The sequence below is a fragment of the Saimiri boliviensis genome, chromosome 12 (genome assembly GCF_048565385.1).
Source record: "Saimiri boliviensis isolate mSaiBol1 chromosome 12, mSaiBol1.pri, whole genome shotgun sequence".
Taxonomy (NCBI): domain Eukaryota; kingdom Metazoa; phylum Chordata; class Mammalia; order Primates; family Cebidae; genus Saimiri; species Saimiri boliviensis.
Genome location: NC_133460.1, coordinates 8282125 through 8298177, shown reverse-complemented (window position 1 = coordinate 8298177; position 16053 = coordinate 8282125). Strand labels below are relative to the sequence as shown.

General features: G+C 51.1%; 1 protein-coding gene and 1 long non-coding RNA gene across 25 annotated transcripts in view; one reads left to right on the top strand and one right to left on the bottom strand.

The window, feature by feature from the left end:
• Positions 1-16053, top strand: part of LOC104651487 (uncharacterized) — a 72916-nt gene that overhangs the window by 12760 nt on the left and 44103 nt on the right. For 11 of the 12 annotated variants that reach the window (XR_012512696.1, XR_012512691.1, XR_012512690.1 and 8 more), the window contains one exon: positions 3519-10889. This is a non-coding gene — a long non-coding RNA (uncharacterized LOC104651487). The remainder of the gene's footprint in view (positions 1-3518; positions 10890-16053) is intronic. The other variant, XR_012512686.1, reaches the window with a different exon arrangement.
• The window catches only part of NLRC3 (NLR family CARD domain containing 3), a 38423-nt gene that overhangs the window by 13173 nt on the left and 9197 nt on the right, over positions 1-16053 (bottom strand). For 3 of the 13 annotated variants that reach the window (XM_074381665.1, XM_074381664.1, XM_074381668.1), the window contains exons 2-8: positions 12619-12700; positions 10635-11153; positions 8785-10534; positions 7585-7671; positions 3713-3796; positions 2828-2911; positions 358-441 (exon numbers count right to left, since the gene is read on the bottom strand). In XM_074381665.1, coding sequence (XP_074237766.1) covers positions 358-441; positions 2828-2911; positions 3713-3796; positions 7585-7671; positions 8785-10534; positions 10635-11106 — 2561 coding nt within the window. In that variant the 5' untranslated portion in view covers positions 11107-11153; positions 12619-12700. Of the gene's footprint in view, positions 1-357; positions 442-2827; positions 2912-3712; positions 3797-7584; positions 7672-8784; positions 10535-10634; positions 11219-12601; positions 12701-16053 lie in introns of those variants that run through there. The other 10 variants (XM_074381673.1, XM_074381672.1, XM_039477844.2 and 7 more) reach the window with 10 other exon arrangements.

The window sequence follows — 16053 nt, the reverse complement described above, 5'->3', positions numbered from 1 at the left end:
GCTTGAGCCACCAGGCCCGGCTTTTTTTTTTTTTTTTTTTTCAGTAGAGATGGTGTTTCACCATTTTGGCCAGACTGGTTTCAAACTCCTGACCTCAAATGATCCACCCACCTTGGCCTCCCAAAGTGGCCAGCCAGGAGGTTTTATTTTTAATTATTTTCCCAACATCTGCTCTCTCAAAAGCAGTGGACATCAGGCTTTCCAGGGGCCATCCAGACAGGTCAGAAGGCCTCAGGTCCTATCCCCATCCATTCTTCCTAGGAGCCAATAGGCAGAGAGGCCCTTGAAGGAGGAGGGAGAGGTAGAAGGGTAGGGAAAGGGGGAGGGGAAGGGGGAGGGGGAGATGTGTCCACTCACTGCAGCACGGAGAGGGTCCGGTTGGAGGCCAAGGCCTCAGCCATGGACTTGGCACCATCATCCCTGATGGTGTTGCCCTGGAGGCTGCAGAGACAAGAAGAGGCACATCACTGATGGACCAGAAGCTGGAACCCAGGGGCTTGAACCCTCTCTGCAGTGGGAGCACCTCTATGGAGCAAGGTACCCCAGAGTCACCAATGCCCAAGAGGGGATATCAGCCAACTTGAGTGAGAAGGAACTCTGACCACTATGTGCCCTCACTGCCCACCATGCTGGGAGAGCAGTTGGCCCTTTGCCCCACTGCCTGCGGCTTAGGTTTTTCTTTGGGTTGCTGAGTGTTTGCTGGCCAGCTGGGAACAAGGTGCTCTCTGAATAACCACAACAAGGTCATCAGTGGTCCTCATTACAGCAAAAAGACACAGGATCCAAGTGTTGGTGAGAATACGGAGAAACTGCAAACCTCACACTGCTGGTGGGAATGCAGAATGGTCCAGTCTCTATGCAGCATGGTCTGGCAGATCCTTAAAAGGTAAATCCTAAGGCCGGGCGCGGTGGCTCAAGCCTGTAATCCCAGCACTTTGGGAGGCCGAGGCGGGTGGATCACGAGGTCAAGAGATCGAGACCATCCTGGTCAACATGGTGAAACCCCGTCTCTACTAAAAATACTAAAAATTAGCTGGGCATGGTGGCGTGTGCCTGTAATCTCAGCTACTCAGGAGGCTGAGGCAGGAGAATTGCCTGAACCCAGGAGGCGGAGGTTGCAGTGAGCCGAGATCGCGCCATTGCACTCCAGCCTGGGCAACAAGAGCGAAACTCCGTCTCAAAAAAAAAAAAAAAAGGTAAATCCTTAGAGACAGGAAGCTGATTGGTGGTTGCCAGAGACTGGGGAAAAGGGATAATGGGAAGTGACTGCTTATGGGTATGAGGTCTCCTTTAGGGGTGCTGAAAATATTCTGGAACTAGACAGGTGATGGTGGCACAACATTGTGAATGTACTAAATGCCACCGAATTGTATACTTTAAAACAGTCAGGTTTTTGTTTTTTTGTTTTTTTGAGATGGAGTCTTGCTCTGTTGCCCAGGCTGGAGTATGGTGGTGTGATCTCAGCTCACTGCAACCTCCGCCTCCTGGGCTCAACTCAACCTCAGCTTCCTGAGTAGCTAGGACCACAGGCACCTGCCACCATGCCTGGCTAATTTTTTTTTTTTTTTTTTAAAGTAGAGACATGGTTTTACTATGTTGGTCAGGCTGGTCTTAAAATTCTGACCTCAAGTGATCCACCTGCCTTGGCCTCCCAAAGTGCTGGGATTATAGGCATCAGCCTCTGGGACTCACCTAAAACAGTTTAATGTTACATGAATTTCACTCTAATAAAAATAAATGAATGAGTGAATGAAAACACAGAACAGAAAAGTGGTACCCGCTCAACTAAGGATAGATACAAGCATAGGCTCTTAAAGGAGACATAACAGTCTGGGCATGGTGACTCATGCCTGTAATCCCAGCAGTTTGGGATGCCGAGGTGGGTGAATCGCTTGAGTGCAGTTCGAGACCAGCCTGGCATACATGGTGAAACCCCATCTTTACTAAAAATACAAAAAGTCAGGTGTGGTGGCACGTGCCTGTAATCCCAGCTACTTGGGAGGCTGAGGCAGGAGAATTGCTTGAACCCAGGAGGCAGAGGTTGCAGTGAGCCAAGATTGAATCACTGCACTCCAGCCTCGGTGACAGAGCAAGTCTCCATCTCAAAAACAAAAAGGAGACATAACAAACCACGTCACACCATAGGCACCTTCTGGAAAGTGGGCTTTTTATGTCCTGGAAAATACCGCAAGGGAAAATGTTGACACCACGGCCTTGGGGATTTCCTCTTCATTGCAGCACAGGAGGTTTCCCTAACAGATGATTTTGCCCTTCTCTACATACTGCTCCCTGATGTCTCCTCTGTCCCCTGCTCAGGCCACACACACAAGCTCAAAGTCTAGGGAAGATCTGGAGCCTGGAAACTTGCTTAAGGCACAAGATCCCCAGCACCGAATGGGATGGGAGCCGGTATCCCATGACTGCCATCTTTCTTTGTTTTGAGATGGAGTTTCTCTCTGTCACCCAGGCTGGCATGCAGTGGCGTGATTCCGGCTCACTGCAACCTCTGCTTCCCAGGCTCAAGAGATTCTCCTGCCTCATCCTCCGACTTGCTGGTATTACAGGCACCTGCCACCATGCCCAGCTAATTTTTGTATTTTAGTAGAGACAGGGCTTCGCCATGTTGGCCAGGCTGGTCTCAAACTCCTGACCCCAAAGCAATCCACTGGCCTCATCCTCCCAAAGTGTTGGTATTACAGGCATGAGCCACCACGCCTGGCCCTATGCCACCATCATGAATCACCTCCCACTCTTCATAGGTCGCGCCTGAGGAGCGGGTTTTCTGGGCCCTCTCTTGGGGTCACAAGACGGAGCAGGTGACACGCACCTCAGAGAGGTCAGAGTGCGGTTGATCTTCAGAGAATCTGCCAGTCCCTTGGCCCCTTGTGGTCCAATGGAGTTACTGCGGAGGCTGAAGGAAGGAAGAGAGAAAGAGATGCCTTCTTCATCTGTCTCCCAGGGAGGGAAGGGGAAGCAGGAACCGCACTGACCTTGAAATCCATGATGCTCTAAGGCAGGCGTCCCCAAACTACGGCCCGAGTGCCGCATGCAGCCCCCTGAGGCCATTTATCCCGCCCCCCACCACACTTCCGGAAGGGGCACCTCTTTCATTGGTGGTCAGTGAGAGGAGCACAGTATGTGGCGGCCCTCCAGCGGTCTGAGGGACAGTGACCTGGCCCCCTGTGTAAAAAGTTTGGGGACGCCTGCTCTAAGGGAATGTTGAGGGCCTAGGATCTCATGTTTGGTGGAACCAGGGCAGAGATCCTTATATGAACACGGAAGGAGTTTCCCCAGGACTGTCCCAAGTGTTGGGGAAAAGAAAACGGGATCTGATGGACTAGTGGGCTTGGACCAAGTGTGGAGATGAAAATGATGGCCCCAGGTGCAGGGCCAAACATCTGGTTCTTCCCTGGCTCGAGCCCAGCAACTGAGGAGCCATGGTTCTGCTCGCTGTCCTTCCACCCCACCAGGAAGGCTTGTGCACTAAGGTGTGACCTCCCTGTGTCTTACTCCCACAGGAGTCTTAGAACCTGCTCCACATGAAGTCTGAGTATTATGTCGAGATGCCATCCAGGGGCTGAATCATGGGAATCAGGGAAAGACAGACAGGTAAGACCCCAGTCATTTAATAGGACGAGAGGGGACTTTGCAAGATGCCTCACATCTCTTCTGGTTCCAATGGTGAAAGTCCAGCCTTGGTTGTCCTACTTACTCCAGAGAGGTCAGACTTCTGTTGACCAGGAGGGATCTGGCCAGAGCTTTGGCCCCTTTGTTACTGATCTGGTTCTCCGCCAGGCTGCCCAAGGAGAGGGAGAGGAGTGGTTATTTTGGGCGTGCACATCTCATGGGCCTGTCTCAATGCTATGCCCGTGATTGATCCTCCAGGCCTCCCCACATCATCAGGTGGAGATGAGGTGACCCCTGGAGCAGAATGTCAGGCACAGCAGAGCCCCTGAGCCTGGGCACCGTAGGGCCAGAGTGGTAGGACTGAGCCTCATAATGGCAAAGGGTCCCAGGAAAAAGTCTTGCCAGAATCCAGCACAACAGCTTCTATACTAACACCACAGCAAAGAAAATGGAAATCTCAGATCTAATGCAGATCACAGCCAGTGGTGTGCTGGTAAACTAGCCCTAAGAAAAAACAGCATTAGAAAGCTGGGGTGTGCATGATGGCTCACCCCTATATAATCCCAGCACTTTGGGAGGCCAGGGTAGGAGCATCACTTAAAACCAGGAGTCTGAGACCAGCCTGGGCAATATAGGAAGATCCTGTCTCTACAAAAAATAATAATAAAATAAAAATTAGCCAGGTATGGTGGCTTGCCTATAGTCCAAGCTACTTGGGAGGCTGAGGAGGGAGGATTTAGCCCAGAAGGTTGAGGCTGCAATGAGCCACGATCAGGTCACTGCACTCCAACCTGAGCAACACAGCAAGACCATGTCTCAAAACAACATAAATGCAAAAAACAAATGCTGTCAAACTGATTTGTAGCATCTACCAGTTTCCATGGTGTAAATACTCCCACCATGCCCAGCTAATTTTTTTGTATTTTTAGTAGAAAAGGGTTTTCACCATGTTAGCCAGGATGGTCTTGATCTCCTGACCTCATGATACCCAAAGTACTGAGATTACAGGTGTTCAGCCACCACGCCCAGCCTCCCTCAGGACTTTTATGGTATTTTCTAAGTTGTGTTTAATTTATAGGTGAAATAGGGGTGTAACATTGAGGATCAACTACAGAGAGATAAAGAAGAGCATGTGGCCAGAGAAGAAATTTTTGGCTTCATTCAGAATAATTCACTTTTATTTATATTTTTAGTAAAGATGGCATCTTGCTAATGTTTCCCAGGTTGATCTTGAACTCCTGGCCTCAAAGAGTCCTCCCATCTTCACCTTCCAAATTGCTAGGCTTATAAGAAGGAGCCGCTGTGCCTGGTCCCTGAATAATTTCTGAGCACTACCTAGCCTCCTTTAAGCCAAACTAAAAGTTGGCTACTTTATCATGTGCTAAAAATGCTGGAGGCTCTCACAAATGAAAAAATATTAACAGTGAGAATTTGTCTTTCCTTTTTCCTTTTTTCTTTTTTCTTTTTCCTTTTAATAGAGATGGGGTTTCACCATGTTAGTCAGGAGGCTGGTCTCCAACTCCTGACCTGTGATCCACCCACCTCGGCCTCCCAAAGTGCTGGGATTACAGGTGTGAGATACTGTGCCTGGACTTTTTTTTCCTTTTGAGACAGAATGTTGCTCCGTTGCCTAGGATGGAGTGCAGTAGTACAATCTTGGCTCGCTGTAACCTCCGCCTCCCTGACTCAAGCAATTCTACTGCCTTAACCTCCTGAATAGCATGGATTACATAGACCCACCACCATACCCGGCTAATTTTTGTATTTTTAGTAGAGATGGGGTTTCACCAGTTTGAACAGTCTGGTCTCGAACTCCTGACCTCAAGCGATTTGTCTCCACAGTACTGGGATTAAGGCGTGAGCCATCATACCTGGCCTAGATACCCTTTTAACCCCATTTTTACCCTCTTTAGACACAGAAATGACTTGTTCAGACTCACACAGACCTTACACCTCTAACTGCAGTCCCCAGTGATTTATTTTTGTTCCTGAATCAGTCTAAATTGCCATTAACTCAGATAAAGATTATTTCAGGGCCGGGCGCGGTGGCTCAAGCCTGTAATCCCAGCACTTTGGGAGGCTGAGGCGGGTGGATCACAAGGTCGAGAGATCGAGACCATCCTGGTCAACATGGTGAAACCCCGTCTCTACGAAAAATACAAAAAAATTAGCTGGGCATGGTGGCACGTGCCTGTAATCCCAGCTACTCAGGAGGCTGAGGCAGGAGAATTGCCTGAGCCCAGGAGGCGGAGGTTGCGGTGAGCCGAGATCGCACCATTGCACTCCAGCCTGGGTAACAAGAGCGAAACTCCGTCTCAAAAAAAAAAAAAAAAAAAAAAAAAAAATTATTTCAGAACCCAGAGGCTTGTATGGGAGTGAAGAATTACCCCCTGGGGCCAGGTGCAGTGGCTCACACCTGTAATCTCAGCATTTTAGGAGGCTGAGACAGGCAGATCACCTGAGGTCAGGAGTGTGAGACCAGCCTGACCAATATAGTGAAACCCCACCTCTACTAAAAATAGAAAAATTAGGCCGGGCGCGGTGGCTCAAGCCTGTAATCCCAGCACTTTGGGAGGCCGAGGCGGGTGGATCACGAGGTCAAGAGATCAAGACCATCCTGGTCAACATGGTGAAACCCCGTCTCTACTAAAAATACAAAAAATTAGCTGGGCATGGTGGCGCGTGCCTGTAATCCCAGCTACTCAGGAGGCTGAGGCAGGAGAATTGTCTGAACCTGGGAGGCGGAGGTTGCGGTGAGCCGAGATCGCGCCATTGCACTCCAGCCTGGGTAACAAGAACGAAACTCCGTCTCAAAAAAAAGAAAAAAGAAAAATTAGCCGGGTGTAGTGTTGGGCGCTTGTAATCCCAGCTACTCAGAAGGCTGAGGCAGGAGAATTCCTTGAACCCGAGAGGTGGAGTTTGCAGTTAGCCAGGATCGTACCACTCGCTACTCTCCAGCCTGGGTGATACAGCAGGACTCTGTCTCAAAAAAAAAAAAAAAAAAAAAAAAAAAAAAAAAAGACGCTTTGGGTCCTCTTCTCCAAACTCACCTCCCTAAGTCTCCAAAAGCCACCTTTAGAGGATCAGTCACATCGATTTAACCACAAACCCCAGGCGTGTGTAGTTTCTCAGATCCGGGAATGTTATTTCAGGAGAGATTTCATAAGCACACAGCATAGGAACTTTTTGTCTAACTGCAACATTAAAGATGCAGTTTTCAATTTATATTGATTTAGAATTAAACTTGAAACTAAATTTTAATTAAATTTGAAATGTAAATTTAAAAATTATAATTAAAATTGCAATCCTGGGCCAGCGTGGTGGCTCATGCCTGTAATCCCAGCACTTTGGGAAGTCGAGGTGTGTGGATCACCTGAGGTCGGGAGTTCAAGACCAGCCTGGCTAAGATGGTGAAACTCCATCTCTACTAAGATACAAAAGTTAGCCGGGCCTGGTGGTGCAGGCCTGTAATCTCAGCTACTCAGGAGACTGAGGCAGGAGAATTGCTTGAACCCGGGAGGCAGAGGTTGCAGTGAGCCGAGATCGCTCACTGCACTCCAGCCTGGGTGACAGAGCAAGACTCCGTCTCGGGGGGGGAAAAAAATGCAATCCTGTGAGTAGAATGCTGTTGGATAGCAAACCTGGAGAGGCTCTTAGAGAACATCATGCCTTCTGTTACGTCAGCACAGCATAGTGCTGTAGAAACACCTGCCCATGCATAAGGGGGTCCAGTCCTTGCCAGGTCACCTCCCTCTTCCTGCTGATGAAGTACGTGAGTACACTTTCTGGTACTGGGAAATAACTTGCAGAAACAAGCAGGCTACATCTGGAGCCACATGCTCCAAAGACACCTCTCCGTGGCAGCACTGCTGGCCAGCTGAACAGAAGCTGATGGGAAGAGCGTTCCATACCCCACAAGACCATGGGCACCCTGGGGGTCCCCTGGCTCTGTGTTACCTGATCTTCTGAATGCGACAGTCCTTCCCACTCAGCACGCTGCCCAGCAGCTCCATCACGGGGTCCTGGAACTGGTTGGCGTCCAGCCTGGCCAAGGGGAGCTGTGACAATGAGTGTCCCACCGCCCAGAACCTCTGCCTCTCTCTATCCCATACAGCGCCATCACCACAGCTCTGAAATCTGTGCACAGCCCCAGTGCTCAGACCTTTCCCGTGAGAGTGAACGGGAGGCTCGGTGCCCATGAGATTTGAGATTCCTATGCAGAGAGACGTCTTCCACAGGCTGTCGTTCTCACCACCCCATATACCACTTGCCTTGAGGGACACCTGGATGACCCTCAGCCTGCATCCTTTCCTCCCTACTCACTAAGGTCCAGAGTGGCAGGCGGGGGATGGGCTGAGAACATTCAGTGGGTACAGCTTCTGTCAGACTGGATGGTTCTGAGAGGGTTATGAATTGAATTGCGTCCCCCGCAAAAGATATCAAGTCCTAACCCCCAGTGCCCCAAGTATGTGGCTTTATTGAGAAATGGGGTCATTGCGGATGTGCTTTGTTAAGGCGGGGTCCTGGTGGAGTGGGGCGGGGCTGTAATCGGGTATGACGGTGTCCTTTTAAGAGAAGACAGCACTGTCCAGGTGCGGTGGCTCACGCCTGTAATTCCAGCATTTTGGGAGGCTGAGGTAGGTGGATCACCTGAGGTGAGAAGTTCGAGACCAGCCTGGCCAACATGGTGAAACCCCTACTCAGGAGGCTGAGGCAGGAGAATTGCTCGAACCCAGGAGGCAAAGTCTGCAGTGAGCCGAGATCAGGCCACTGTACTCCAGTCTGGGTGGCAGAGCAAGACTCCATCTCCAAAAAGAGAGGACTGCACCATATGGAGACAGACACAGGGAGAAGATGGCCATGAGACGGGACAGAGATTGAAGTAATGCAGCCTTAAGCCAAGGTGCCAGAAGCTGGAACGGAAGGAAGGAACGTCTCCTACACATTTCAGAGAGGGTGTGGCCCTCCTGGCACCTTGATTTGAGACTTCTGGCCTCTAGAACTACAAGAAAACACACTTTAGTTGTTTTAAGCCACCAAGTTCATGGTTCTCTGCTACGGCAGCCTTAGGAGACTGATAGAGAAGCACGGTGGTGGGGAAGGGATGCTCCCTCCTCTGCCCCTCCCCCAGCCCCTGACCCCTGCCTCGGCGCCCACCTGAGCTTCCGGCAGTAAAGCAGCTGGGGCAGCAGGCTCTGAAGGACGCCCTGGCTGAGGTTCAAGGACAGGTTGGCCTCCTGGGCGCAGGCGTCGGACACCTGCAGGAGGTAGGCCAGGGCAGCACGGTGCGCAGGGCCAGTCAGCCCAGCCAGGGCCCCACTCTCCATGGCCTCCTCCACGCTGCGGGCCAGCTCTGTGTGCTGCAGCTCCTGCAGGCAGTGCAGAACGTTGATGGCCCGTGCACAGACCGCAGCATCAGGGCGCAGGCAGCCCTGCAGGAGCTCAGCCACCTGAGTCCGGTAGGCCTGGTGCTCGCCTTGGGCCAGCAGGGAGCTGGCCAGGAGGGCGTTGACCCTCGGAGACAAGAGGCCAGAGAGGAAGCGCAGGAACACATCCAGCCTCCCGTCCTCCACCTGCATGGCCCTCTGGGCTGCGCTCCTGAAATGCGTGAGGAAGCCCAGCCTGGGCCAGGACACACCACTCTCGGTGAAGAGGTCGAAGATGGCCCTCCTGGATGCGCCATAGTAATATGCGGCAGCCACAAACTCCTGCAGGGACAGGTGGGTGAAGCAGTAGGCTACCGAGGATGCCAGCGTCTCCTCCCGCTGCAGGAAGCAGCTGCACAGGGCGCCCTGCAGCAGAGCGAGATCTACCCCAAATGCCTTCATGTCTTGCTCATAAAACACGTACTTCTTCTTGAGCAGCCCGTGGAAGGCCAGCCGGCCCAGTGTCCCCACCATCTTGCGGCCACTGTGGGCCATCTGCTCGATGCGAGGGCTTGCCTTGCCCTTCTCCTGCCCCTCCCCACTGAGGGCCATCCTAAAGTACCATGAGTAGAGCTCACACAGGGTCCTTGGGGACCACAGCTCTGCGTCCTGGGGCCCTGTCCTGCTGCGCCACAGGTGGCCTAGTGCCGCCCCCGTGAGCCTGCAGAAGGCTGGGACAGTGCACATCAGGTACAGGGCCCTGTCGGCCTGCACTTGGCTCAGCACCCAGCTCGGGAGAGCCTGGTCCTCAGGGAACATCTGCTCCAAACACACCTTGATCTCCTCCTCACTAAAGCCCCGGATCTGAGTCATCCGGTCCACCAGGCCCCCTGGGATCTGGCCTGATGCACTGGGACGGGAAGTGATCCAGACAGAAACTTCTGGAAAGAGGTTGCCACGGATGATGTTGGTGATCAGGTGGTCCACCGGGATCTCCTTCTTGGGATCCGTGCAGGCCACGGTGTTGGAGAAGTCCAGAGGAGTCCTGCACTCGTCCAAGCCGTCCAGGATCAGGAGGGCCCTGGCTGGGGCTGCCACTGCCAGGCTGGGTTCCCCGACGTGTGGGAAGACAGAGCGGACAAGTCGGTCAGCGCACAGCTTCTCGTGGGTGTTGAGATCTCGGAAGGTCAGAGGCAGCACCAGCGAGAAGTCCTTGCTGACCTGCCCGCGGGCCCAGAGGCGGACGAAGTGCCTCACCAGGGTGGTCTTGCCCATGCCGGCCACCCCGATGGTGATGGAGACTCGGGGTGGGACAGACACCCGAGAGAGAGGCAGGAAGAGCCGGTCCAGGGCAACAGTCCTGGCGGGACACCCACCCCCACGGGTGGCCTCCACCTGCGTAAAGTCATGCTCCCTCAGCTGCAGGTCCGTCAGGCCCTCCACCAGCAAGAGGGAGGGCAGCCTGTGCAAGGGGCCTCCTGGCTCTGGGCCACCTCCCACCCTGCTCAACAGGGCCTCGCGGTGCCTCTGCATCCTGGAGTCTGTGGGACAGAGGCCGGCAGGGAGGGCGGGTAAGGGAAGAGTGGGTGCAGATGACCCAGGTTTCCCCCATCCCATGTCTGCCTCCCAAGCCGGTCCTACCATTGCTGCGGGGCCCCAGCGGGGAGTCGGGTGTCCTGTCTGGGGTCTGCAGGGCCTGTGAGCCTTGACTGCCTTTCCCTGCCAACAGATCCATGAGGGCTTTCACCTGCTCGGCTGGGGAGCCCGTGCCGTGGCCCTGGCCGGCCTCCCTGCCGGTGTGCACCTCCTGCTTCCTCATGGAGTCGGGGATTACCTCCAGGAGCTGTGAAGAGACGGCCTGAACCTGCTGCCTGCAGTGCCAGCAGCCTGGGACAGGTGAGCAAGCCCCCAGGAATGGGGCCAGGGATCCCCTCTTCCTCCTTCCCCAGCCTTTGGGTGGTCCACTGGCCTGGCCTGGCCTCTGAGAATGGACTGGAAGGGCCATTTGTTTCTGGATGGTGGCAGTGATCACACAAATGCAGGGAGCCAGTAGATGAGAACTGGGGCCCTGGCCTTGCACCCCCGCCCTGCCACTTACCAGCTGGGTGACCATGGGCAGGCTGAGTCACCTCTCTGCATCTTGGTGTCTTCATTTGTGACCTGGAAATGGTGATGAGGTTACGAGTAAGTTCGCTCAAAAGGAGGGAGGAATGAAAGAAGCCACTCTGTTGGAACATGTGGGAAAAAGAAAAAAAAAAAGAAAAGCCACTCTAGGAATGCTACACTGTGTGATTTGATTCTTACTTAACATTCTGGAGAAGGCAAAAGGATGGAGACAGGAAGACAGTGAAAGAAAGGGTCAGTGGGAGCCAGGGGTTGGGGAGGAGGGATGAATTGGTAGAGCACGGACGATTCCTAGGGCAGTGACACCACTCTGGAGGGCACTACAGTGGTAGATCCGTGTCATTATCATGATATATTTGTCCAGACCCACAGAATGTAGGACTCCAAGGGTGAGCGAGCCCATGGCTGAGCGCAGTGGCTCACACCTGTAATCAACACTTTGGGAGGCTGAGGTGGTAGATCGCTTGAGCCCAGGAGTTTGAGACCAGCTTGGGCAACATAGTGAGAACCCATCTCTGAAAATTTTTTTTAGCGTTAGCTGAGTGTAGGGTGTGTGCCTGTAGTCCTAGCTACTTCGGAGGCCAAGGCAGCAGGATTGCTTGAGCCCAGGAGGTCGAAGCTGCAGTGAGCCATGATCACATCATGGCACTCCAGCCTGGGGAACAGAGCAAGACTCGATCTCTAAGGAAGGGAAAAAAAAAAAAAAACCTCTTAACTCTTCTTGCCACTGAATTAAAGCAAAAAGAAAAAAAAGAGTGAGCCAGAGTATAAACTATGGGTATTAGGTGATGGTGACATGTGTGTATAGGTTTATTGATTGTAATCAATGGACCACTGTGGCAGGGGACAGTGATAGTGGCACAGTCTGGGTGGTGGCAGGCATGGGGTACATGGGAAGTCTCTGTACTTTCCCATCAATTTTTCTGTAAGTCTTTCCTGGTGGGGTGGCTCATGCATGTAATCCCAGCACTTTGGGAGGCCAAGGTGGGCACATCACTTGAGGTCAGGAGTTTGAGACCAGCCCAGCAGATATGGTAAGACCCTGTCTCTACTAAAAGTACAAAAATTAGCCAGGCATGGTGGTGGGTGCCTGTAATCCCAGCTGCTCGAGAGGCTGAGGCATGAGAATCACTTGAACCTGGGAGGTGGAAGCTGCAGTGAGCCGAGATCGCCCAACCGCACTCCAGCCAGGAGGACAGAGTGAGATTCTGTGAGCCTAAAATTGCTCTACAAGGTAAAGCTTATTAATTAGAAAAAGGAAATAAAAGAAAGAAGGAGGAGGAGTCAAAAAACAGAAAATGCTAGTTCTCAGAGCTGCTGTTTTTCTTACTACGTTCCTGGGGTCTCCTGGGATCTCCTGGCATCCCAGCAACGCTGTCCACCCTCTGCTGCTGGGGATGGTGATGCAGAGATGCTGAGAGGCAAAGCCAAGGCCCTCCCATAGCCAAGGTGGATACTGAGGACCCAAGCTCGCCCCCACACACCCTGCTCCTCTCCTCACCGGGTGCCCTGGCCACAGCAGCCCCTCCAGCACAGCCCCAGGAACTCAATGGATGGGGCTCAGCCTTCCATCATCCACAGTTCTAGGAGGAAAAAACACAATGTAGTCCACAGAGGTGACGGCCCACAGCTGCTGACGGCAGTCCCGCATTCACAGTAACCCCAGGTATTGTCACTGCATGGAGAAGCAGGTCAGACCCCAGCTGTCCACAGGACATTTCTCTGGTTCTCAGTGTTTAGTTTAAGAGCTTGCCATTCTGCCAGGCGAAGTGGCTCACACTGGTAATCCCAGCACTTTGGGAGGCTGAGGAGGGTAGATCACCTGAGGTTAGGAGTTCAAGACCATCCTGGCCAACACGGTGAAACCCCATGTCTACTAATAATACAAAAATGAGCCGGGTGTGTTGGTGGGCACCTGTAATCCCAGCTACTCGGGAGGCTGAGGCACGAGAATCCCTTGAACCCGGGAGGTAGAAGTTGCAGTGAACCAAGATCGTGCCACTGCACTCCAGCCTGGGTGACAGAGCGAGACTGCGTCTCAAAAAAAAAAGCTGCTGTCTGCAGCCCTGGGATTCAGCAGGCTCCCCGACCTTGGATTTACAGTGAGGAGCCTGGCCTTTTAACACAAGTGATGCTTTTTACCTGGAAAATGCTAAAAGAAGATTAGCAATTAGTAAAAGAGCATTTTTTCAGGCATTCGGATCATGGTGTTAAGGAGCATGATGAATTTTAGGTTGATGGCACTCAGGCCAGCTGAACTAATCTGGAACATTAGGAGCAGGCCAGGGCAAGACCAGTCTCCTTATGCTGCCCCAGATCCTATTGGCTGTTCCCATTCTTGTATTCTTCTAAATATCAAAGCCAAGAGGGATAAAAAAGATGGGATTTTGGGCTAGGCACAGGGGCTCATGCCTGCCATCCCAGCACTTTGGGAGGCTGAGGTAGGAGGATCACTTGAACCCAGGAGTTTGAGACCAGCCTGGGCAAAGTAGTGAGAACCTGGCTCTACAAAATAAAAATTTTAAAATTAGCTGGGCGTGGCACTGCATGCCTTTAGTCCCACCTACTCCGGTATGTTGAGGTTGAGAGGACTGCTTGAACCTGGGAGATTGATGCTGCAATGAGCTGAGATTGCACCATTGCACTCCAGCCTGGGCAAAAAAGTGAGACCCTGTCTCAAAAATAAAAAAGACAGGATTCGGATTGACATTGCCTTGTGCGTACGGGTTCATATGGGTAATCTGAGGTCCTTCTTTAGATTCTTTGGTAACACTTTATATTTTTTCTCATCTCGATCTTGCCAGTTCCTTTTTTGTATCTAGGTATAAATTTTTTTTTTTTTTTTTTTTTTTTTAGACAGAGTCTCATTCTGTTGCCAGGCTGGAGTGTAGTGGCACGATCTCAGCTCTCTACTAAAATATAAAAATTAGCCATGCTGGCCGGGCATGGTGGCTCACGCCGGTAATCCCAGCACTTTGGGAGGCCGAGGCAGGTGGATCATGAGGTCAAGAGATTGAGACCATCCTGGTCAACATGGTGAAACCCCGTCTCTACTAAAAATACAAAAAATTAGCCGGGCATGGTGGCGCATGCCTGTAATCCCAGCTACTCAGGAGGCTGAGACAGGAGAATTGCCTGAACCCAGGAGGCGGAGGTTGAGGTGAGCCAAGATCGCGCCATTGCACTCCAGCCTGGGCAACAAGAGCGAAACTCCATCTCAAAAAAAATTAGCCATGCATGGTGGTGCATAACTATAATCCCAGCTATTGGGGAGGCTGAGGCAAGAGAATCACTTGAAGGTGGGAGGTAGAGGCTACAGTGAGATCGTGCCACTGCGCTTCGGCCTGGGTGACAGAGTGAGACTCCATCTCAAAAAAAAAAAAAAAAAAAAAAAAAAAAAAAAAAAAAAAGAGAGAGTTTTCAGAGGTGAAGAGAAAAATTATTCTTGCTGAAATAATTTTTTTTTTTTTTTTTTTTTGAGAAGGAGTTTCACTCTGTCACCTAGACTGGAGTGCAATGGTGTGATCTTGACTCACTGCAACCTCTGCCTCCTGGATTCAATTGATTCTTCTGCCTCAGCCTCCAGAGTAGCTGGGAATACAGGCACTTGCCACCACTCCCGGCTAATTGTTCTATTTTTAGTAGAGATGGGGTTTCAGCATGTTGGCCAGGATGGTCTTGATCTCTTGACCTCCCAAAGTGCTGGTATTACAGGTGTGAGCCACTGTGCCCAGCCTAAAATAGTTTTTGTTGTATGATGAATATTGTTGATATAAAAGATGATTGGGATTTTTGTTTAATTTCTCTCATGTCTCATCAACATATTAAATATTCATGTTGGTGCTCTTCATTTTCCAGCTAATTTTCTTCAGATTTTCAAATTACTTCAGCACGGCTGGGCACAGTGGCTCATGTCTGTAATCCCAGAACTTTGGGAGGCCAAGGCAGGCAGATCACTTAAGGTAGGAGTAAACCCCATCTCTACTAAAAATGCAAAAGTTAGCTGGGTATGGTGGTGTGTGCCTGTAATCCCAGCTACTGGGGAAGTTGAGGCAGGAGAATCACTTAAGAGGAGGTTTCGGTGAGTCAGGATCACACCACTGCACTCCAGCCTGGGCAACAGAGCAAGACTCCATCTCAAAAAACAAACAAACAAACAACAAAAAAACAAGTTACTTCAGCAAGAATAGTTTTTATTTCTTCATTTCTGAAAATTAAAACTCTGTTTTTTTTGTTTTTTTGTTTTTTTTTTTTTGAGGTAAAGTCTCACTCTGTTACCCAGGCTGGAGTGCAGAGGCACGATCTCACTGTAGCCTCTACCTCCCATTTTCAAGTGATTCTCCTGCCTCAGCCTCCCCAATAGCTGGGATTACAGGCATGAACCACCATACCTGGGTAATTTTTATATTTTTAGTAGAGACAGAGTTTTACCTTGTTGGCCAGGCTGGTCTTGAACTCTCCTGACCTCAAGTGATCCACCCATTTTGGCCTCCCAAAGTGCTAGGATTTTAGGTATGAGTTACTGCGCCCAGCCCAAAAACTATCTCTTCAGTTTTACCACATTGGCCAGGCCTACCCCTTCCCTGGAGCAGTGCAGTTGTTGAAGGCGTTATTATTTTACTCCAGAATAGACCAGGAGTGGTTCTTGCCCAAACTGTTAGGCGTGATTTCTGTGACAGATTTCTGGTTTGCTGTCTTCTCTGATAGAGGAAGATTCCTTGTGTTCTATTACCATTCAAATGCTATTATGTAATAGTTACTGAAGGCATACTGTGTTCTGGATATTCTGTTAAGCACTATATTTCCAATATTTATTTCTCATAACTCTCAATACCATTATTTCTCCCATTTTACAGATGAGGACATTGAGGCTTAGAGAGGTGACTTGTTCACGGATACACAGCTGGGAAGTAGGAGTTGGGGTAGAAACCAAGTC